The following is a 24,622-nucleotide window of genomic DNA, read 5'->3' as shown; positions in this document are numbered from 1 at the left end:
GATGCTCAATCCAATCACAGCACTTACTTACACAGCGCTGACAGAAATCTCATAGCCGAGCAGAGAGGACAGCGGGGATAATTCAAGCAAACTGCTGCACAAACACAGACGCGGGCTGGGAGGTGAGTATGGAGGTTTTTTTTTTTACCCAGTATATACTCAAGTATAGCTCAACTTATACTCGAGTCAATAAGTTTTCCCAGTTTTTTGTGGTAAAACTTGTTGACTCGGCTTATACTCGGATCGGCTAATACTCGAGTATATACAGTAGGTAGCCTGAAAATTGTATCAGCCATTTTGGAGAGCTAAAAACAGGAATCAGAACCAAAGTATCAGAGGGGCATCAACACAGAAGACCACCAGCAGGTAATATAACCGCCCCTGCTGATCCTATGACAGAATTTTGTCCCAAAACCGGAGAGTCGCTTTAATGTGAACGCCAGCCCTCGAACATTCATACTAAACACATGCAGTGTTGTGTGCTGAGTAATTTATTAATGCATCGTTATAGGGGGCAGATCGCAACTTGGAAACTTTGCTTAACTTTATTATCCAGAAGACAGCCTGGTCTCTACTAGATCACATAATCAGACTCCCCATATGATGTTGGTGCCCTTTTTTGTTTATCAAGCCCTTGACTGTGTGTTATCTTGTAGTCCAAGCTGGTAACGCTCATAAACTCCTGTCCATATGATACCCGTCATGTTTAACTTTTACACCTGTATGAGTGCAGTCCTTCCTTATACTATTTCCCCAGGGGTGCATGTGTAGTGGCCCAGAGGGTCCTCCAGAATAGCCACACATTCATTGTCCTGTCACACTTTGCTATGGGCTTCCAGGAGACATAGTGCCTTACATCAGAGAAACCCTGTTTCTCCCCTTCCACATCTAAAAGCTTGGCAACAGCTGGCTACTAATTGGCTGTATGTCATGCCCTCGCTGACTGGTAGAGGGGAAGGAGAGGGTTCAGAGCGGGAAACTACACAGTGAGCCTCTATGCTGAGGAGAGGAGAGGAGAGAAAGTGCGGGAGCAAGGCAGGGAGTGAAGAAGGAGTCAGAGCAGTCTTCAGCAGTCAGTCTGCAGAGGGAGTCGGAGGAGGAGGTCATGCAGGGAGGAGGTCTGCAGTGCGAGCAGCTGAAGCAAGTGTTTTCTCTTCAGGGAACTCAGGATTCACGAGCTCCCTAGTCTTACCAGCAGTGTGGAGGAGTGAGATTGAAGCCGTTCCACTAAACTGTGAGTTACACAAAACTCGTTGAATTCAAAGCCAGGGATAGTAAAGTGGCCATCTTAGCTCTAGTTTCAACACCTGTATAATCTATTTCCAGTAGCCCAACAGATAAGTAGGCCCGTGGGAATTCATACTGAGTAACCTTTCAAGTTCCAAATAGAGAAAGAGAGCGTTGAAGAGGAAATTGTGTTTACAAGTAAATCAGCTGTACTGCTAACCGTTTGTTCTGCTATCATTTTGCAAGACTGCAATTGTGAATTGTATCGTGCTTCAATAACTTTAAAGTACTCAAGTAAATTATGCACTTCCGGTTTTTGCTAACAAAACAGTAAAATTGTGTTTATTTTGTGCCACTGAACTACAATCGAGTAGAACACCTTTGCCGCCATTGTCGGGAGAGTTTGCAGAGCCACCCGTGATATCCATCTTGCAATCCCCGTGGTCTCCCACACTTTGGCACGTCTCACTCGGGCGTTTGACTTGTACTACTTAGGCAAAAAATGAAACAGAAGAAAAGGGCCACAACTCTATCATCCTCACTGTACTCCATGGGCGGAGTGAAAACCCTCATCACATGTCCCAAAATGTTATGAAGAGAGAAAAGAGCTGGTCCAATGATCAACCTGCTCTTCTGGTCTCCGAGGGAGGAAGGGGTTAATAGGAACTGGTGGAAAGCTGTGAATGCACACCAGAAGGGGGCTCAGTTTTATTGATGCCCTGGAGTCCCTCACGTCTATGTATTCTAAAGTAACTGCAGACAGATAGTGTAGCACTTGGTTGTCCGAAACCAAAAATGGCCATTTATTCCACTCTCTATGTTGCGCAGTTTACTCACTTTTGCAAAAATATCCTGTTTTCCCGATGGGACTACCGTCACGTGATCCTGCTCTGCATTGCAAGCAAGTTCTGCTGATGTCATGTACACAGACCCTCCATGAGCCTGTGCAGCTCGCTGTACTGGTCTATCAGCAACTACATCACTCTGCATGTACTGCACAGCCGCCGATGTTCTTCAGTCTAAATCTCTACATGCAAATGAAAGGATGGCCCCCCAAAGGCTGACAAAATTACTGGCGTACAGATGTAGCATGCGACTAATATTTGGCACACTACATCTGTTTTTCTAAAGCGCTGAAACATAGTTCAACACGTTACAGGTTATTTAAAGGGGTTGGCCAACTAGTAGTTGTAAACTATTAATGGCCTATCCTTAGAATAGTAGATCAGCAGGTGTCCGGAGCCTGGGTCCCCAACTGATCAACCGTTTGCTGGGCCGATGCACTTGTGCATTGAGCAGATTTCTGCCACAGCACACAGCTCCATTCCCACTGCAGTGGTCAGACTTGTAATTACACCAATTCACTTCAATGTGAACTTGGCCTGTAACACCAAGCCTGGCCACTGCAGTGGGAACAAAGCTGTCTGCTGCCTGCGGAAATCAGTTAAGTGCACAAGTATAGTAGCCCAGAAAACAGCTGATTGATTGGCAGAGATCACAGCCGGTAGACCCCCACTGATCTACTTTAGATGGCCTATCCTACAGATAAACCCATCACTAGTTTGCAACTAGACAACCTATTTACTTTAAGGCATTTGCCCCTACTATAAGGTGCCTGAGCAATAGCTTCCTAATGATCCAGTGAAGATATAGCTATATCCTGCTTGAGTCTCAGTTCTGATCCTCTGCCTGTTTACCCAGCTTTCCAAACTCTACCAGTCTTGACCTCTGCACATTCTACTGATTAAACTTTCTCCGAGTGCTGCTTTTTGTGACCTTCTGCTTGGTTACCATACTGCATGAACTCTGCATGTCCTGATTTCACCCTGTTATACTAACTTCATCCTTGCCTGTTTTGCTGGTACCACACCCTGGTTTCTTTTGACCATCCAGCTGCAACTCTACAGAAACTACTCCTGGGGAAATCAACCTGAAGGCTTCCTACAATCAAGACCTAATCGCTCTAAAAGAGAGGTTAGAGAGCAAGAACCAGGGGACCCCTTAGTGCTGCTCTCAGGATTAGCCCACAGCCATACCAGTCAGTGGCACAATGGGTCCACGCTCGCTGCATTGCAGAATGCCCAGCAGGATCATGTGATCATAGTTCCAATCTGGAAAACAGTACATTTTTTTGCAAGAATGAGTAAATTTCAAATTTACTCAATGTAAGATATAGAGTGTAGCAAACTGCCATTTTTAGTCTCGAACAACCCCTTTAAGGAAAATGAACCATTAGGTGTGTCCTGCCAAGACTCCTTCTCTGCCCAGGATGGTGGATCTTTAGACCTGAGTAACCTGAGACTGACTAGTTGCTAAGGATCTCCTCCATGACAACTGACTGTGGTTGTTACAATGTATCCCTGACAACCAGTCTGTCAGACAACATTGTTCTGTGTTATTCATAATTTCATATTTACTATTCTTCTACAAATACATTTATGTGGAGAAACTCTTTAAATCCATCTTGTTTCTCAAGTAATCCCTAATAGGTTCTGTTTCTCAATTCCTCCAGGGAATGTAAAGAATTTGTCTTCTGAGCTGCAAGGAATCCCAGGAGCATTTTCAAAATCATTTAAAGCACAGCGAGTAAAACATAGACTGAGCTCATTAATGGCATCACAGAACTGTGTGGATGGAGGAGGTATATCTGCACCGTGCCACCAGTTACTCAGCATCATATTTCTTTGATTTTATCCAGTCCACTTATTTCTGATCTCATGACATTTTCTGAGACATCATCTCTGGTCTGCACGTTGCCGTTCTATGCTCCTTCTACTTCTACTATGATGAAGAACCAGACCTTGTTGTCTGCATTGTACCTGATGGGGATCTCAGACCTCCCAAGTCTTCAGCTCCTTCTCTTCCTGCTCATCTTTCATGTCTATTTCTTCACCCTGATCATAAATCTTCTTATCATTTTTCTGGTTATCTTGGACCCTCGCCTCCATAGCCCCATGTACTTCTTCCTTGGGAACCTGGCCTGTCTAGATATGGGTTGCTCTTCCCTCACGACTCCACGGTTGCTCTTTGATCTGAGCACTAACAGTAAGATGATTTCTTTATCGGCCTGCATGAGCCAAGTCTTCTTCTTCATATTCTTCGCCACTTGTGAGATTCTCTTACTGGCAGTGATGTCTTATGACAGATACATTGCCATCTGTAGACCTCTGCATTACATCCAGATCATGGAGTGGAAGACTTGTGTCCACCTAGCTACAGGGGTGTGGACACTTGCCATGGCCTATTCATTGATACATACGGTCTTCACACAGAGATTGACTTTCTGCAACTCCAACATTGTCCAAAGTTTCTTCTGTGATGTATCCAAGTTGTTGCAGATTTCTTGCTCAGATACATTTGTCAACCTGTTGTCCATCTTCATCCTCGGGGGTCTTCTGGGCCTGAGTTCTCTGCTCATGACATTTATTCCTTACATCACTGTGTTCTCCACTGTTTTGAAGATCAAAGTCAAGGAAAAGAGATGGAAAGCTTTCTCCACCTGTTCATCCCACCTAACAGTCGTCTTCATTTTCTATGGGGCTCTTGTCTTCAACTACTTTAGACCGACAACCAGTTATTACCACACAGCGGACAGAGTCGTGTCAGTGTTTTATACACTGGTTACACCACTGGTAAATCCTTTAGTATACAGTTTGAGGAACCAAGAGCTGAAGGCAGCGCTACTAAGACTGTTCAAGACCTATGACATCTGCTGAAAGGTGTAACTGTGGTACAACCTGGTATCCTCTGTATATCATTATATATGTACAGCTGGTATAAGTTATACATCTCCTATATATAGTGACATGGAGCATGCTGGTATAACAGGGGTATCTCCTATATATAATTATATATGTACAGTTGGCATACGTTATACATCTCCCCATACATAGTGATGTAGATCATGCTGGTATAACTTGGGTATCTCCTGTATATAATTATGTGTATAGCTGGTATAAGTTGTACATCTCCTGAATGTAGTGAGATGTAGCATGCTGGTATAACCTGGGTATCATGTGGAGCATTTACTAGTAATCAGCAGGACACAGATACCATACACTTATACATTTCTCATTCTTTATTCCTGATGTCTCGGGCTAATTACTATTTTATATTATTTGTCCATATTAAACAGATGGAATATCAAAGATGTCTTTTACGATGTTACTTGTTCCTGCGTTCAGTTCATCGGATTCCACAGTGAAGCTCACACAACATCCTTGGTTTTTCACTCTAAAAGAAGTGACGTCACAAGAGCAGGAGCTGAAGAATGGAAACGAGAACCTGTGTAAATACTGCCCAGAGGGCTGCCTCCTATTCATGTGCCGATGGGGAGTCTTTGGGGACACACTGGGGCGTATTTACTAATACCCTCTAAACATTAGACAGTGCAAACTTAGACCACAGTGTCTAAAATACGCCAGATTTATTACAGTGGTTCTGCTGAAGCATAAATCTGTTGAATTTTAAGACTGTCTAGTCTAAGTTCAGACCATCTATTAGTTGGCTTAGTTTATGTCAAATCTTGGTGCTATTTTTCCCCAATTTAGACCATGCCTCTTTTTTGAACAAGTCTGAAAACTTTCCAAAAGTATCTAGAAACACATAATAAATGTGGTGCAAGCATATGAGACAGTTTTCTGACATAATTTGCCCCAGGTAACAGTTGTATTTTGAATAGTAAATAAGCCCCATTGTGTAGCAAATAATGTCTTCTCCATCGCATATAAGGGCGCCCACCCACTGGCGATTTTTTTTTCTTTGCGTTTTGCGTTTTTCCTGCAGAGCCATTAGAATTGAATGTACTCCTGTCCACTGGCGTTTTGCGTTGCGTTGCGTTTTTTAACATAGGAACTGTCAGTTGCATATGTGTCCTTATTTTTCTCCTAATGCACCCATGAAAGTCAATGGAAATTAATGGAAAAGCCGCGAAAAACGCGGGAAAAACGCCGCGAAAACGCGGCGTTTTTCACGCACAAAAATCGCAAACGCCAGAGGGTGGGCGCCCTAAGGCTGAAGTCGTCTTAGTAGAGGTTATGTGCCTTACCGAAAGGATGGAATGCTTTCCCTTTGGATCATGATGTCACTGTATGTTATAATAATGTCATTATCACTCGTCACACGACCTGGGAATATGAAAAGGTAAGGCTGTGATGGATGTACCAGTTATACCCGTGTCCAGGAAGGCTGGGTGAGACTTTTACAGTTTTTGGGGACGGTCACCAAGCTTTCCTAAACCTCTGAATGGTGACCCGGCCCAGTTATTACAGAGCCCCCAGTTATGTATTCCCAAAGATGAGCACTAAGGAGTGTAGCACGTACCCACTAGTCCCAGGGTGTAGTTGGAATCTCTTCTTTTGCTCTCCACATGAAGCTTCAGAAGATCCGGAGTTGTTGGCAAAGGAATAATAACCTTCAGCCCGTTCTCCAAGGAGGCCACTAATTTATCTCCTTCTTTCTTTGCAATCCTGAAGAGAATTACAGAAAGTAGAAATTCTATAATATGATACATAGTCTGTTCTGCAGGTAGTAGATATTATTGACCTGCACTGACTCCATATCTAGCTCATATCTCTCTCACCATCTATCATCTCAGATCTATCTACACTACTGCGTAAAAGTTTTAGGCAGGTGTGGAAAAAATGCTGCAGAGTAAGACATCTTGCACACGGGCGGATTTGCATTGCGAAATCTGGAGCGGGATTCCGCCTCTGGATTCTGCAGCAAATCCAGCCCATAGCATGCTATGAGAATACTCAATTTCCTGCCCACGAACAGAAATTGATTGCGATTTTCCACTTGTGGGGGAGAAATCACAGCATGAAGTCAATGGAAGCCGTCTGTCCCTCGGCCATTCTGCAATCATCATTGCAGAATGGTCACAGCAGCCGCGTCCTCGCGGCGTCCTCTTTACTGTGCGCCGGCACTCAGGCCGGCACATTTGCAGCAGAGGAGAAGACGGCGGAGAGGTAAGCTGGGGTCACCGGCCGGGCACCGGGTCTAACTCCATTGCGGGAATGCGGGGTCCGATCCGCCAGTGTGTAGGCAGCCTAAGACTACTTTCACAAACAGAAGTGTTAGGGGCTTGTTTTTTCATGCAATTTTGCTGCGTTTTTTTAATGCAAAAATCAATAGGACTTTCTAATATTAAAAATGCATTGCAATTTTCAATGCGATACATTTTAAATGTTAGAAAGTCCTATGGTTTTCATGGAAGAGTTGCAGCTAAAAAGCCAAACTTTCCACGTAGAAACAAGGCCAATGACTCAACTATGCATAAAAACAGAGAAACTGGAGTGCAGAAAAATAGCAGCAGGTGCTCCGAACTGATGAGTCACAATGTGAAATATTTGGCTGTAACAGAAGGCAGATTGTTTGTTGAAGGACTGGAGAACAGTTCAATCATGAGTGTCTGCAGGCGGCAGGGAAGCATGGTGGAGACCGGTACAGTAATGAGTGTCTGCAGGCAGCAGTGAAGCATGGCGGAGAGAGGTACAATAATGAGTGTCTGCAGGCAGCAGTAAATCATAGTGGAGAGTGGTACAATAATTAATGTCTGCAGGCAGCAGTGAAGCATGGTGGAGAGCGGTACAATAATGAGTGTCTGCAGGTAGCAGTGAAGCATGGTGGAGGCTCTTTACAAGTTTGGGGCTGCATTTCAGCAGATGGAGTTGGGGATTTGGTCCGGATTAATGGTATCCTTAATACTGAGAAAGACAGGCAGATACTTACCCATCATGCAATACCATGAGGGAAGCGTCTGATTGGCTCCAAATTTGTTCTGTAGCAAAACAATAACCCAAAGCATCAGGCCAATGTCATTAAGAACTATCTTCGGCGTAAAGAACAAGGAGTCCTGGAAGTGATGATTTGGCTTCATAGAGCCCTGATCTCAGCATCATCCAGTCTGTCTGGGATTACATGAAGAGAAAGAAGGATTTCAACAAGCTGACATCCACCTAAGACCTATGGTTAACTCTCCAAGATGTCTGGAACAACCTCCCTGCCGAGTTCCTTCGGAAACTGTGTGCAAGTGACCCTAGAAGAACTGCTGCTGTTGTGAAGGTAAAGTCCAGGTTTACCAAATACTGATGGGTTTACATTTCTCTCTTTGCATTTTGTTAATTGACAAAGATAAATTATTAACCCTTCCATTTATGAAATCATTCTTATTCTGCAGCATTTTTCCACAGGTGCCTAGACATCTGCGCAGTGCAGTATATCTCCCTCCATCTCCTTGTAGATAACTGTTTGCTATACTCAGATTTACAGCAGATTTCCCCTTTACAATAACCCTCAGCTGCAGCGTCTCCGCTACTTTCCTTGTTTGTGGTTTTACCGTAGTCCTTTTGGCGCTGATGTCCATGTGTAGACTTGTGTATCCTGACCTTTGGTCACCGTGATGTTTTCAGGTGTCACCTCCAAGGTCACCATCCTCTTCTTGTGCACGAACCCAACTTTATCAAAACCGCTTCTATCATTAACTTTCCCATTAAGTGTGATGCCTGGAGTGCGAATAGTGGACAATATAACATCAATATCAACATCCAAATCCCTAATAAACGGTTATAGTATTATTATGTGTGTCAATATTAACCCCTGCATCACTTCATACCATCACAGATACTGGCAATTATCTGCTAAAGCCCTCTACCCCACCCAAAGCATATTGAGAATATTAACATTAACCCCTGAACCTTCCTACACAATGTTTGATGTCATTTATGTAGAAATGTGTCCTCAGTCCATATAAACAGGTATAAACAGGGATTTTTGCCTTCTTTGTAGTGGGCACCAAATTACTTGGAGTCCCCATTAAAGTTTTCTGTTGCCCACACTAACATTATACAGTAAAGTTCTGGGACTCTGTCATCAATTAGCCCAGGAAAATTCCTCCTTATACTGCAGATCTGTAAACATGCGCTGGATAAACCCAGTTATACAGGGGTGTCACAGTGGGGGATAGGGAAGATCGAGTGGCTTTATATGCCGATGATCTTTTGCTTCTCTTGGCGGACCCTGAGGCAACCCTCCCCCATGTGATAAACCTTATTAATACTTTTGGTGAATTCTCGGGCCTTCAAATCAACTGGACTAAATCGGCCCTGATGCCTGTTTCCGGTGGGAGTAGTTTGTGAGATATTGACTCACTCTGCGGCCTCCGGGTCTCCAACCAGTTTAAATACCTGGGGATGCAGATAACCAATGATGTGGGAAAGTCTCTAGAGCTAAATGTATACCCCCCTAATAGATTTATTCAGGTCAAAGTTCAAAATATGGGGCTCCCTGCCACTCTCGGTAGCGGGGCGAATGAATCTTATCAAACTAATAGTATTACCAAAGTGCCTATACATAATGCAGCATGTGTCTGTGCATATCCCGTCCTGCTTCTTTAAATCCATGCAGTCCTTGATGTCTTCCTTTATTTGGGGAAATTCCCGGCCTAAACTACGAATCTCTACGCTTCAGAGGCCGAAGCAAGACGCGGGCGCTGCCCTGCCAGATTTGTTCCTTTACTATGTTGCAAGCCAGCTAATTCACTTGAGAAGCTGGCTGAGTGATGACCCCCTCCCCAACTCTGAGGCGCATTTGGCACATTATCTTAAAATCCCTAGATTGTGGCCCCTGCTGGAATCTCCTTCTACCCTAACAGGCAAAATGCTACCTATTCATAGGTTAACCTCTCAGGTCTGGCGGCAGGCCAAGTCAATTGGCCGTTTTATGGACATAATAGCTGACACTCCCCTTTGGCGTAATCCTGGGCTCCCAGAATTACTCCAACTGGAGGACGCCCAGGTTTGGGAACAACATGGCATGCGGACCCTGGCAGACCTCTATCCACAGAACACTCTGTCCTCATTTGAGCAGCTACAAAATAAATATGATCTGCCCCGTTCCCATTTCTATAGATTTCTCCAGGTCAGGCACGCATTACAGGCGCAGTTCCCGCCACCCAGACCTGCTATTTCTCATTACCCCTTAATAGGCATCCTTTGTTCCCAGGGCCCTCAGGGCCTCATATCGGCACTGTACTCCCACCTTATCTCAATACAAGCCTCTCAGGATATACCCTCTGCCCTAATAAAATGGAGCACACTGATACCGACTCTAACAGACGATACGTTCCAAGAGCTTTTGGAATCTCCTCTATATGTATCCCCAGCAGCCAATAATAAAATGATCCAGCTGTATATAGTGTATCAGTGCTATCTCACTCGAGCAAGATTGTACAAAATGGGCAGAATACAGTCTACAAACTGCATTAGGTGCTCCTGCAAGTATTCCGATTTCTGGCACATGATGTGGGAGTGTCCTGTTATTGAAAGTTTCTGGGGGGAGGTCACAGGTTTCCTCTCTGAACTTGTGGGAGTCCCTGTTCCACCGAGCCCAGAGATTTGCTTATTTGGAATATTAGATGAAGAAAGTTGGCAAAACCATAAAAAGATTTTTCTGAGGGAATCATTGTTCCTTGCTAGAAAAACGATTGCACTGAGGTGGATGGATCGTAAGAACCCCTCACTCTCAATGTGGAGGAAACTGGTCAATTCGGTGGTGCCATATAATTACATAGTCTACAAGGGACGTAAGTGTCCTGAGAAATTTGATAAAGTGTGGGGTCTGTGGTGTGAATCCCCCCTCACGTTATATTCACCACAATTAATGTCTTCATCTATTCTGGAGATCAGATGTACCCCCTAGTGGATGCATGTTCTGGAGCGGGACTCGTGGCCTCGGAGATTTGGCTTCTATGTATCTGATCAGGCTTTAAAGAATTAATGTGTTATTTATGTTGTACTGCATTGACTGAACCTCCCTACCAATCTAATTATACAGTGATGTGTATTATCTACGTGCTGTACCTGCCTGCGATTGTATGTTTCTCTATGCTATTTAATTTTCAATAAAACGAGTTTAAAAAAAAAAAACATGCGCTGGATTATCAGAATTGCCAGATGATTGGATGTCAGATTAAAGGAGGTTTCCTGTATTAGACAAATACTCATAATGCAACTCTGTAAGATAATATGTAAAGGGGCTCTGATACTTCGCACCTCTCTTTGTATATGAAGTATTTTGCCTGTGATCGGCGCATGTATTACCTCTGTCTGAATTGTGAAATAAGTTTATAATTTCATCATTAGGCTCAGAAATCCCAAGACAAATCTTCTCTGGCACGGCAGCAACGCTAATAAGGAGGTGAGACGATGAGCAGTCTGCAAAGAATGAGCAGGGAAAATATGGAGAAGAAGTGATAAATTGACAACAATTCCTGCTGATTTAGTGTCTTAAGGCCCATTGAGACACAACGATGATCGCTCAAAATTTGCTCAAACATCAGTTTGAGTGACAGTTTTAAGCAATTATTTTGCATAAACTTTTAATTAGCTACTCAACTACTTAATAGTTTATTAGCGTGCAAATGAAGCCTTTCGCTGAATGCAGATAACAGCTGGAGGTCTCTTATCTGCATTTAGCTACTTTGTTCTCGAGCGGGACTGCAGCTGAAAGAATGCTATCGATGCTATGCCGCTGAGAACTCAGCGTGCGGTCCCGATAAGACACATCTCTGAATTCAAGCTGTCTTGAAGTCATCGATGAAGGAATAGTGCATGAAAAGTGCACGATGGACACACGTTTAGACGCAGCGATTATCGCTCAAAAGATGGCTTTCGAGCAAATCGTTGTGTCTAAATGGGCCTTTAGACCTCAAGATGATAATAAGGCCGTATAAATGGCCAAAGGAAAAATGCCTACAGGAAAAATGCCCACAAAAATATTAGCCCATGGCCATGAATGCCCACCGGAAAGTTGGCCACATGGACAAAATAACAGTTTATTCAAGATGTCTAATAACTCTAGCTTATTAAACAATCATTGCACACAAGAAATACAATTCTTTTACTGCAAATTAACCAATCTACTTAAGGCCTGGCTCACACCAGCGTAATTTAATTGTGTATTACGCACAATGTACGTGCACATAATACGCAGTGAATGGAGTCAATGAAAGTACATTGATTTTCATTGATCCATTCACACATGCATATATGTACTAAGTATAATACGTGCGTACAAAAGAATGCATGTCCTATTTTACTACGTATTATGCGTGATGGGTGCATATGAATACGCTGTGCATATACAATTATATTGCATATGTATGATGTTCTTTTATGCAAATGAGAGAAAATGATAAGAATGTAAAAAAAAGAAACCAGGAAGCCTAAGCATAACAGCATGACAAGAGTCATGTGAGGATCTCACCTATAGGCATTGGTCTCCTAAATATTCTCTGCTTGGCTACTGCACGGACGAAAGACGACGCTGTGAGGAAAAGAAAAGGTGCAGAATAAAAGCTTTATTTTTTCCTAATGTAGCTGAAGTAAAATGTCCCCCCAGCACCTCTAGTAGATGATATGGGGGACATGTTTAATCAGATGTTATACTAATGTTGGCCATAGAAAACCTAATACAAGATTTAAAGAGATGTTCAATGTAAAAAACCCATTGTCGTATACCCCAATAGGGTATTTTAAGTTAGTACGGGAGGGTCTGACATCAATGTGATCACCACCAATCATGGTGCGTCAGAGCCAGTTTACAAAATATCAGTAAAATGAATAATGAAAACATAAAAAGGCTTGAGATATTAAAACACAAAAAGGAAAAGGGTACTGTTGTATCTTGTCTCCACCACAAAAATGGGTGGAGACCTGGGATAGTGCTGTAGGAGGTATAGGGTACACCCACAGCTGCTGATTGGCTGGGCTTCTGTCTAGGCTGTTCGCTATGTTAGCTCCCCGATGCTGCAAGGAAGCAGGGACAGGGCACTGTGCTAGCAGTGGGGTGCTCGGCACTGAGAGCAGCAGAGATGGCCAGATGGCCAGTGGGGACAGGGCAGGGAACTGTGACAGTAGCGGCCCCAGAAAAGATGTTTCTGTGAGAAACCCGGAGATGATCACAGGGCAGCGGAGTGGACATGGAACACAGCATCGGGGTCGACACTGAAAGCATTGGAGATGGGAGGGCAGCGGGGCCAGGAAACTGCGATAGCAGAAGTGGCCCCCGAAGGGTCTGTGAGAAACCCGAAGATGGTAGGGCAGCGGGGACAAGGAACTGTGCCAGCAGCGGGGTGGTCGGCACTGACAGCAGCGGTAATAGCCGTCCAGCGGGGACAGGGCAGGGAACTGTGACAGCAGCAGCCCCAGAAAATGTTTTTTTTATGCGAGTAACCTGGAGATGATGGCAGGGTAACAGGGTGGAAAGGGAACACAGCATCCGGGTCGGCAGAGAGCAGTGGAGATGGCAGGTAGAGTCCGGAGGGGAAAAGATGGAAGCGGAGACCTGGAGATGATGACTGGCAGGGCAGTAGGGACAAGCGGCCAATCAGCAGTTGTGGGCGTCACCTGCATCTCAACCCAGCTCACCCATCTCTCCACCCCTTGCTTCCGGTGGAGCCAAGATACAACTGTACTGAGGAAAAGAACCCACTACAGTGAAAAATATAACGTCAAACAAATTTAGCTAAGTAATGTTCAGTGTGCATTATATAGTTAGAGAACTGCTGCAGCCATCTTGGAGAGCCCAAAACAGGGCCTGAAGTCCTGAACAGCTGTGTAATATAACCCCCTGTTGTGCTATTTTTTTCTCTCTTCTCTCTCATCTGCTTTTTGCTGCATGTTTTTTTTTCTCCTTCTCCTAAAATCATTATGACTCTCCTGGGCCTCGTAGCTGCTTTTATCAGATATTACTGGTCAGTTGCTTCCTGCCACCAATATTCTTTTTATTTGTTGCACATTTACTTGTACCTATATGTATTTTTTATGTCATTTTATATATTTATTAATTATGGGTTTGTTAGGGTGCCTACCCACTAGCGATATTTTTTCTTGAGATGCGAGAGCGATGATTATGAAACCAATGATTTTCAATGGTTTCATACTCATTTGCAATTTTTACTCTAAAGCCTCGCAGCGCAGAGAAAACAAATGTGCGATATCACTGTGTTTTCAATAGGGCTGACGGCAGCAGTGCTTGCCCCATTAAAAACATAGGGAGTACATCTTCTGTGTGGCAGCTGTGGCAGAAGTCTGTGATGCTAGTCCTGTAATTGGCTGAGCGCTCAGCCAATGAGACCAGTGCTTTCTGGGGGTGGGGATTTTTTAATCCCCGGCCTCCAGAACACAGAAGACAACTGCTGGGGCCAGAGAGAAGAGCTGAATGTCTCTTCTAGGTGAGCATAATTTTTTTATTTTTTTTACAGCTATGGCTGATTTTCAGGGAAGGGCTTATATTTCAAACCCTTCCCCGAAAATCATTGCTACGGGGGTTGCCTGCAACCCACTGCTTTCAATGGGGCCGACCCATTTGAAAGCAATGGAATAGCATTATGGCCTTTTGCCACAGCTGTGGCAGAAGTCCGCGATGTGTTCCGCACATTTTCAATGGGGCTGGCGCTGCTGCCACTGGTCCTATTGAAAACACTGAGCGATATCGCTGAGTTTTCACTGCGCTGTGAGGCACTCACTCTCGCATTGCAAGAAAAAATATTGCTAGTGGGTAGCCACCCTTACGGTCTGATTTTCACTATTTACTCGCTAATTAAAACTTCTTCACCTATTCATTTTCTTTGCTGTCTACTGAATAACATCCCTTTGGTTTTTTAAGAATTTTCTATTTTTTTTATGTATATAATTTTTTTAGAATTTGATTTTAATTAAGCTTCTATCTCGGTTTTGTATATATATGTTTTATATATTTCCCAACATTCATTCATGGTGTGCGATATTCTTTATGGATTCATTCCTTTTTTCTCATTTTCGTTGTATCCTCTTTTTTTCATGCAATCGTGTATTTTATATTTTTTCACTGTAATGTTTTCTTTTCCTCTGTGTTTTATTATCTCAGTCCTTTTTTAAATTTGTTTTTATTTTTCATTTTACTGATATTTTGCAAGCTGGCACTGACACACCGTTATTGGTGGAGATCTCTGTGATGTCAGACACCTGGATTTTCCTGCGCCTTTGGCTGAATTTAAATCTCACTATTACATTTGACCTAGAAGAGGTGATGAAAGAACCGGACCCGGTCAAGTTACAAAGTTACATCTCCTCCTGTCCTTCATTGTCAGCGCCAATCTCCCCTTTGTTATCCTTTCTCTGCACATTACTAACGGGCTGCCCTCAACAGTCAAGCAGGTGGAGGGCTGCAGCTGTCAAAAGGCATCTAGTGTATCGCGCTCCCGGCGTTACACATCTAGGGGAGATTCTTCCTTCAGCCACCACATTCCCCTATAATTTCTTGGTTTTCTACACAAAGGAAGTGTTGGTTTTTACTTTCTTTCAATGACTGTGCCGTAGTAGCGACAATCCACTGATGTGAATTAACATGGTGTAATACTGCATGTATGCTGTAGGGGAGCTGCAGGGGAAATGGACACTTACTACCAGGATTCCTTACAGATTAAAGTTGATCCTTGGGGGTCCCAGCAGGGGGAGACTTTATGATCAGCTTATTGTCAAGAATCCGTATAAGAGGTAGGGAATGTCAAAAATGGATAACCCCTCTGAGGGGCCTTTACATCTACATGTATATGGAGCAGATGGCAGAAGGAGTAATGACAGCAGTGGAAACCCCTGGACATGTAATCCTACCACACTGCCAACATATAACAGTGCCATATATTGAATATATAGCAGCAGCTGTTCTACAGCGAGCCCATACAATGCATAATACCCTCATATAGTGAGGAAAAACCCAGTATCATACTCTGCTCCCATGGCCAGGATTATCCTATATGGGATTCTGAAATGTGGCTCTCGGCACTTTTTTAATCAGGGTGAGATTGAGTACAATATGAACTTAAAGGTTACTATAGATGTTGTATTACATAGTTATAGGGATGTCATATGGCACCTCTGTGCAGCACCCTAATGTGCACTGGTGTTGGTATATCTCCCACAATGCAGTTGCGAAAAGACGTTCATATAGTGTACTAGTACTGATAACACACAATGCACTGAGAGGAGTGTCCATTAAATCCCCCCCAATGCAGTAAAGGAAGTGTCTGTCCCTATAGTGCATTGTTTTAAATAAATCTCCCACAATGCACTGGGGGAGTGACCATCCATATAGTGCACTGGTATTGGCAAATCTCCCAAAATGCACTTAAGGAGAGATCCCATATAGTGTGCTGATATTGACAAATCCCCAACAATGTACTGGAGAGAGACATCTGCATAATGCACGGTTATCAGTAAATCTCCCACAATGCACTGTGGAGGCACTGTCCATATAGTGCACTAGTATTTATAAATCTCCCATAATGCATTGTAATGTAGTGACCCCACTTAGAGGACCATATGGTAGATATAACGTCACCCAGCGCTGTGCAGAAGAAATGCATGGTTATAATGGCAGGTAAACTTTTGCAAGTTTACAAACTACTTCCTCTTAAAGGGGCAGTAACCCTAAAAATGGTTGATCATACCAAGTAAAAGAAACCTACCAGAGAGAAGCGGACGGATGGGACTATCTGGAACATCTAGAAATTGATGACACACAAACATGAATATCTTGTATTAAGTAGAAATTTGCCACCATAAATATATAATGAGCCTCTGCAATAAATCAAGCTGATAAACATCTAGGCCTTTGTTTTTAAAGGGAACCTGTAGAATAATCCCATTTACAAAACGTATTGTCCCATGCTTATTTACAAAGTCATACCTGTGTAATCGCTGTTTAGGGTGCTTTCACACTGGTGTGAGATTTGTGTGTTGCGAGATGCACAAATGGGTTGAATGGGTTCATTTACATTAGCGATGTTTTCCTGCATGGCACTGCGATGCGATGAAATGCTATGCAGGGGAAAAATCGCAGCGTGTCCTATCTTTCTACAATATCGCCCACTGTTTTCAATTATATTCCTTTATCCCTGCAGTAATGCTAGGCTGTTTTCACATGAAAATACATTGCATCCACGGGTTTCACATGGACGAGGAAGGCAATATTGGGCCGTAACTCACAGCCTGAGAGCTCCTTCAGATGACAGTATATCAGCCAGGTGCCGATATACGGCGTCCCTCTCTGCAGGGGTGGGCTGGAAGAGCCGGGAGCAGTGCACTGAGCTCCAACCCCTCTCTGCCCCATGCCACTATTTCCTGAACTTAGCTCCGCCCCCACCTCCTCCCAAATAGCAGTGGGACCCCCACCGATTAACAAGTCATCCCCTATTCTGTTACAATTGTTGTGCAACTCCTTTAAGCAGTTAATGTTTCCATTCACTGCTTGAAGGATTGTCTGGACTGGATACAACTGTAACAAACCCTCAGCTGAGAGACAGATTAGGTCAGAATCCCCTGAAAAGAACTTACTTTTCTCCTTTGGCTTCTCTGCAACTATTATTTTGGGGTCATCACCTTCCTCGGATGTGGTAATCACCATTGAGGTCAGAGGCGTCACAAAGCCATACTTAAGGCTCAGGCGGAGGGCCTCCTCTATGGAGTTCTCCTTTAATTCACCGTCAGAAGAAATTCTGGAACCGAAACATCAAAGGGTAAATTTCATGAATCGTTAATAAACACATAAGAGCTCCAGACAAACAGCGGGGCTTTACCTATCAGGAGAGGAACCTCAAAATCTGCCCTGCTGCAGGTGAACAATGCTTGTAGCTGGCAGGTAGGAGCGCCGCTCCGCTGTTTATGTGCAGCCCTCAACCAATCACATGGCAAATAAGCCGCAACATATGAGCAGCACATGCTCAGTGATCGATTGCTCAGCGGAACACAACGGGAACGGGAAGAGGTGAGCGGATCACCATTTGTTATTTTAATGTATGGGGAAGGGGTTGTCCAGAGTTTTTACAATCTGGACGATCCCTTTAACACTAATATTACACAAGTGCAAACAGCTGCCGATACATCAGCATTTTTTCGACAATTGCCAGGGTGAACCTGCTGGTGCAGCCCAGCAATTAGCGCTATTACCTGAGAGTTACCGGTGCTTGTATCATAGCACCTTAAAGAGAATTTCTGCTTTTTAACACTGTGTTCTTATAAGAGCAGCAATCTTTGCTCATTAAATTCATAATATATCTTTACAAAAGTCAGAGTTCTATTTTCCCGATACAGAGCTCCAAAACCCTGCACAAATAGATACATAATAAATTCTGAAGCTACCACTAGGGGGAGCTCACTGTATACTGTGTTGTATGTATAATAAAGTATACAATAATCTCTTGAGCTCCCCCTAATGGTGGCTGCAGGTAGAGAGGATTTTGTATGGACACTGTGTTAGACCCCCATATAGTAGTGGTTTGGGCTTCCTTTGGTCTTCAAACCAGCAGTAATTCCCCATGGTATAGATTCCACTAGGTGATTAAATTGTGCTGCAGGAATATCGGCCCCTGCGGACAGGAAGCTTCTGGTAGTTGCTGCAGATTAGATGGAGGTGCTTACATGTTCTGGTCAGCTGACAGAAAGTGGTTAGCAATTCATGCTGCTTGTGCCAAATTCTGAACTCCCATCAGCACGGTGCAACAGAAATATGGATCAATCTGACCAGGACATATTTTCTGCTGCTTAGTAATAAAATTCTTATGCTCTTCTGCCCACTGGAGTCTTGTCTTTCTGTTTCTCTTAGACACAGTGGTGTTAGAACTGGTCGTCTACTTTTACAGCACAGTTGTGCTAAGGAACAGTGAGCTGTACATTCAGATATATTAGTTGGAACACCAGTGCTGTATTCTGCTGACTGTGCAGCGCCTGTTGGTCAGAACGATTCCTGACATCCTCCTCTGACCCCTATCGGTGACAAGTTGTTTCCAGCCACAGGATCCCCTTCTGCTGGAAGTTTTCCTCAATCAAACCATTCTCAGTATACTCTCCACACCATTACATAATAAACCCCATGCAGTTGGCAGTGACATCCTGGCCCAGCTAGTCTAGCCCCGATGAACAGGCCTCGTTGGAAGTCCCTCAGATTGCTAGACTTTCCCATCTGATGTGGATTCACACTGAAACTGATCCACGGAAAACGTTTCACGTAATTTTATGTTGCACTCAGGGGTCAATTTCCATACAGAGAAGCGCCCTAGTAAAGGGGCCCTTCAGTGTATGTTCAATCAACGGAGCTCTATCTCAATGCAGATATATTAAGACATTACCAAGCACAGAAGTTGTCTCTGTCTAGATGTAATGCTGGATATTTGTGCACATTCGCTTTACATTTCCAGGGCTTCAATGCCACATCTGTATGTGATTGGCTGCCGAAAACAGTTTTTGCAGCTCGATGACAGTTCTAACTGGTGAGGGGTCCCCTTAACATCCTGCTACTTGTTAGGTCACAGATAAGGTGAAGTCCTACAGGGACCCCACTAGGTTTATACGGTTGAAATCTCTCCCTGTTTTCCTGGTGTCGGCCATACTGCCGGGGCTCCTGCTCCTCAGTGGCGCTCCATCTGCTGGTACTTACCTTTTGGTCAGCAGTTGATCTATGGTCAGATAAGCCCACAATCTCTCGGTGAAGTCGCCGTATATGTATCCCTGCTCCGTCTTCACCATCTTGTCATCCTCTATATTGGTCTCCACTCTCACGGAGAAAGGATCGTTCACCTGGGCAAACAAGAATTCCGAGATTTTCACATTCATTGGACGCATTTAACCCCTTTCTGACCAGAGATTTCCCTCTTTTTATTTTCATTTTTTCGTCCTCGCCTTCCAAGGGCCATAACGTTTTAATTTTTTCATCGATATAACTGAATGAGGGCTTGTGTTTTTTGCAGGAGAAATTGTATTTTTTAATGGTACCATTTAATGAACCGTTTAGAATGTTTGGAGGGACTTTTAAAAATGTTTAAGCATGTAGAAATTAAAAGAAATGCAATGGGGTCCTTTTTGAGGGGGGGGGGGTTAGTTTTTACAGCATTCACAGTACAATAAAAACGACATGAACTTTGTTCTATCGGTCATTATGATTACGGTGATGCCAAACATGTTTTTTTTTATGTTTTTCAAATTTTTTAAGAGTAAATAAAAAAATTATCTTAAACAAAAGTTTAAGATAATCGCCATAATCCTGTAACTTTTTAATTTTTTCGTCAATTGGTTGTGTGGGCTCATTTTTTGGCAGTCATCTGTATATTTTATTAGTACTATTTTGGGAAATATACATCTTTTTGATCACTTTTTATTCAAAACTTTTTGGGAGCCCGAAAAAAAAAAGCCCACAATTTGCGCATTTTGTCCTTTTTTATTTACAGCCTTCACCACGCAGGATAAATATTGTGGAATTTTAATAATTTGGACTTTTACGTACATAATGATACCAAATATGTGAAGTTTAATTTTTATGGGAAAGGGTCGTTTTTAATCTTTTTATTTACATTTTTTATACTGTTAAGAAAAACTCTAAAAATTTTATTTACTTCCCACAGGGGGCTTGAACTTAATGCAGCATACAGTGATTTTTGATACTGGCACAGGCAGGGCTTGGTAGCCATGCATGTGTGGCAGCCCTGGAAGCCTTCAATAGCCTTTGAGCTGCTATGCTAACCAATCGGCACCCTCTGATTGCGCTACAGGGGGTGCCGAGTGGTGTAGGAAGGGGTTCCCCCAATCCTGCTGACTGTCTAGACGTGCGGACAGCTTTAGTTGCGATATCTAAACACTTACCTGCCATGATGAGAGCTAACGCTGATCCCAACAGTTACCAGATGCTGTCAGCTATCAGAAACAGCTGATAGCCATCAGGCATTGAGCGGACTTGGCTACCAAGCCCGCTCCATACACACTTCAGGACCGCAGAACATTTATATGCGTCAGGTGGTCTTGGGGTAGTTAAAGACAAAATGTCGTATAAATGTGCAATTTGGATTAATAACATCAGTGCGGGTTGGATTTTATTCATGGGCACAATAGGGGAATCCTTCTGTAGACTCCAAAAGAGATCCCCCCCCCCCCTTCCCTAGCAGGTGCCACCCCCGAGGGGCTATACTTACACCCTGTGCCGCAACTTCAGCGACCAGCACGTCTATGTCATTGTTGTCTAGGTGTCCGGCCACGACTATTTCAGAGCCTTGGTAATAATATTTGAAGCTGTTTTGGGTTAAGCCACTGATGGGTAAATTGGGGTATTGCAGGGTGACGTCCAGAAGGACAGGGTGTGCCACTTCTTTATAGAAATCCTGCCGAAAAAGCAAGAAAAGTTGAATCATATAATCACCGTATTAAAAACTGTTATACTTTGTGTGTTTTGGGCAACTTCCATTATTTTGGACAGAATTTGCACAATCCGCAATAGAATTTGTAGGCACCTAATTTTCTTAAAGGAGATCTAAAAGAAATACAAAAAGGGTAACTATGGCTATAAGATGGCACCATATAGGAGTACTATGGCACATTAAGGTACTAAGGGAGCATGGTATGCCAGGAAAGGGCACAGCATGGTACAATTGGGCATGTATGACATTAAGGGGGGCATATACACATATCAATATTACTCTGCTCATTATCTGTAACTAATTATCTGGTCACCACATGGCACTATTCATTATGTCTAACCATTTATCTGGTCACTTCATAGCAGTATTTATGTGGCCATTATATGTAACTTATCCGGTCCGTATATAGCACTATCTGCAACCTGTATCTGGACACCATATGTCATTGTTTGCCTGGTCATTATGTGTGACAACCTATCTAGACACCACGTGGCGCTATGTATGTGGTCATTATGTGTACTCTTTTATCTGGTCATTATGTGGCACTATTTATCTGGCCATTATGTATAACCATTTATCCAATCACCACGTGGCACTGTTTATCTGGTAATTCCATGTAACCCCTTATCTGGTCACCATGTACACTGCTTATCTGATTACTGTGTGACTATTTATCTTGTCACAATATGACTATTTACCGGATCACTGTGTGTGACACTTCCTTGTTGCTGTATGACAGTATTAATCTGGTCACTATAGGACTATTACACAGTACCCGGATAAATAATGTCACATATAGATGAGACAATCATATAGTGACCACATGAATACTATCTGCTCAATACGCTACATCTGGTCACTATATGATACTATATCTGCTTGCTGTGTGATGGTAATAATCTGGTCACTATTGAACTATCTGGTCAGTACGTGACACTATTTATCTGGTCAGTATATAGCTATTTAGTCTATATGTGATGCTATATCTCGTTGCTGCGTGGCACTATCTGGTCACAGGTTGATCCATGTTTTGTGGATGGTGTCACTAGATACTACTCAGACAAGATATGCACTAAATGTTCCTGTGCTTTTACACAGGAACGATCATTGCTGACTGAATGAAGGCGAGCAGTCCAGGATGTCTGCTAGTCACCAGTTGGCGGCGACTAACAGAATGGTATTTTACCAGGAGAAATGCAAAGTCCTACATCTAGGGCAAGAAAAATGAAAAAAGCACATACAGAATGGGAGGAATTGAGCTAAGCAGGAGCACATGTGAAAAAGACTTGTAGCTCATAGACTGAACATGAGTCAACAATGTGATAGAGCAGCCAAAAAGGCAAACACAATTCTGGGATGTATTAGGAGAGGCATAGAATCTAGATCACGTGAGGTCATTATCCCCCTCTACTCTTCCTTAGTCAGACCTCATCTGGAATGCTGTGTTCAGTTCTGGGCACCCCACTTTAAAAAAGACAGACAAACTGGAGCAAGTTCAGAGAAGAGTTACCAAGATGGTAAGCGGTCTGCAAATCAAGTCCTATGAAGAACGGTTAAAGGATCTGGGAATGTTTAAGGAGACCTTATAGCTGTCTACAAATATCTGAAGGGTTGTCACACTGCAGAGGGATCAGCCCTATTCTCATTTGCACAAGGAAAGACTAGAAGCAATGGGATAAAACTGAAAGGGAGGAGACACAAATTAGATATTAGACAGTGAGAGGATTAATGAGTGGAACAGGTTACCACGGGAGGTGGTGAGTTCTCCTTCAATTGAAGTGTTCAAACAAAGGCTGGACAAATATCTGTCTGGGAAGATTTAGTGATCCTGCATTGGGCAGAGGGTTGGACCCGATGACCCTGAAGGCCCCTTCTAACTCTACCATTCTATGATTCCATTCACAGCAACCAGGCAGTCATTCATAACTGAACGACTGCCTGTTTACATGGAACAATAGTTTTCTGCATGCAGAAACTGAACGAGAAGCAAATGAGTTCTCGTTCGTCATTCAGTCAGTGCATGCATTAACACTGAACAATAATCATTCAGATTCTCGCTGGACTGCGGGAAAGCGAACGATAATTGTTCAGTGTAAAATCACTTTAAAGTATAAATCATTCAGACACAAAGTCACCTGCAGCTGTAAAGCGGAGTCAGCATCTACATAAATTCGTCTTGCCAGACCGCCATTTTCTAATGACATTTTCTCTAAGAAACTGTAGTCTACATCGTTGCCAAATCCTAAACTGTACAACGTCGCCACGCCATCAACGGCTTCTTTCACATTCTTCATTATTACTTGAATATTGGTTTCACCTTAAAATTGAGACAAATGTCAATAAAATGCAAAAAATAGAGAGATAAAAACATAAATTCTATGATGTAGAGGACAAAATGTGCAACACTAAGACTGCACATCACCATAATACATAGAATATACGGACTGTGGCCATCATTGCTCTGCAAATAAAAGTGGTGACATCTTCAACTCCTCAAATACCAATGATGACATCAGTATCCCCAAATAGAAGAAATGCCATCAGCACTCTGCAGACATAATCGATGACAAAACTAATCCCTAAATATAAGCGATGACAACACAACTCCAAGAATATAACTGATGACATCACAACTCCAAAAATATAACTGATGACAACACTACCCCCAAATATAAGCAATGACATCATAACTCCCCAAATATAAGTGATGACAAAACTAAGGTCCTAATGTCATCACTTATATTTGTGGAGTTGTGATGTCATCACGTATTATTGAGGATGAGGGGCCCGACCACATTGTCTTTTGTAGCATTCGTTTTATGTATGGACCGAAATTACACATGAATATTTTGCTCTAAGTTTGGATCCGGAGGCCTGCAGTCAGGCTGGGACACACTTTCAAAGTCCATACGTAAAATGGATGCTGCAGAAGACAGTGTGGTTAGTCCATAATCCCCAAATATAAGTGCTGACATCACTACCCCACAAACATAAGCAGTGACATCACTATTTTCAAAACATAAGCAATAACAAAGCTAATACACAAATATAAGTGATTACATCACTACTCTCTAGATATATGCAGTGACATCACTACTCAAATATAAGTGATGACATCACTACTCCCTAGATATAAACAATGACATCATTACTCTCAAAATATAAACGATGACG

At 43.0% G+C, this 24,622-nt stretch overlaps 2 protein-coding genes across 2 annotated transcripts in view; one reads left to right on the top strand and one right to left on the bottom strand.

Moving 5' to 3' along the window:
• Window positions 1–4,013: 4,013 nt before the first annotated feature.
• Window positions 4,014–4,943, top strand: LOC136620245 (olfactory receptor 5B12-like). The gene has a single exon (XM_066594951.1). It carries the CDS (start codon window positions 4,014–4,016, stop codon window positions 4,941–4,943), a length of 930 nt encoding a protein of 309 aa, XP_066451048.1.
• Window positions 4,944–5,303: 360 nt separating this feature from the next.
• Window positions 5,304–24,622, bottom strand: part of LOC136619962 (inter-alpha-trypsin inhibitor heavy chain H3-like) — a 33,588-nt gene continuing 14,269 nt past the window's right edge. The window contains exons 10-20 of the mRNA XM_066594684.1: window positions 23,584–23,765; window positions 21,227–21,412; window positions 19,702–19,841; window positions 17,604–17,764; window positions 16,736–16,771; window positions 12,493–12,552; window positions 11,328–11,441; window positions 8,567–8,732; window positions 6,550–6,695; window positions 6,275–6,353; window positions 5,304–5,490 (exon numbers count right to left, since the gene is read on the bottom strand). Coding sequence (XP_066450781.1) covers window positions 5,355–5,490; window positions 6,275–6,353; window positions 6,550–6,695; window positions 8,567–8,732; window positions 11,328–11,441; window positions 12,493–12,552; window positions 16,736–16,771; window positions 17,604–17,764; window positions 19,702–19,841; window positions 21,227–21,412; window positions 23,584–23,765 — 1,406 coding nt within the window. The 3' untranslated portion in view covers window positions 5,304–5,354. The remainder of the gene's footprint in view (window positions 5,491–6,274; window positions 6,354–6,549; window positions 6,696–8,566; window positions 8,733–11,327; window positions 11,442–12,492; window positions 12,553–16,735; window positions 16,772–17,603; window positions 17,765–19,701; window positions 19,842–21,226; window positions 21,413–23,583; window positions 23,766–24,622) is intronic.

The sequence above is a fragment of the Eleutherodactylus coqui genome, chromosome 3 (assembly GCF_035609145.1).
Source record: "Eleutherodactylus coqui strain aEleCoq1 chromosome 3, aEleCoq1.hap1, whole genome shotgun sequence".
In the NCBI taxonomy this organism is placed as follows: domain Eukaryota; kingdom Metazoa; phylum Chordata; class Amphibia; order Anura; family Eleutherodactylidae; genus Eleutherodactylus; species Eleutherodactylus coqui.
The sequence above is the reverse complement of the archived record's forward strand: the minus strand, read 5'-3'. Positions and strand labels throughout refer to the sequence as shown.

Excerpts from the sequence above, each read along its gene's own strand:
- LOC136620245 (XM_066594951.1), top strand. The coding sequence starts at position 4,014 with ATGAAGAACCAGACCTTGTTGTCTGCATTGTACCTGATGGGGATCTCA.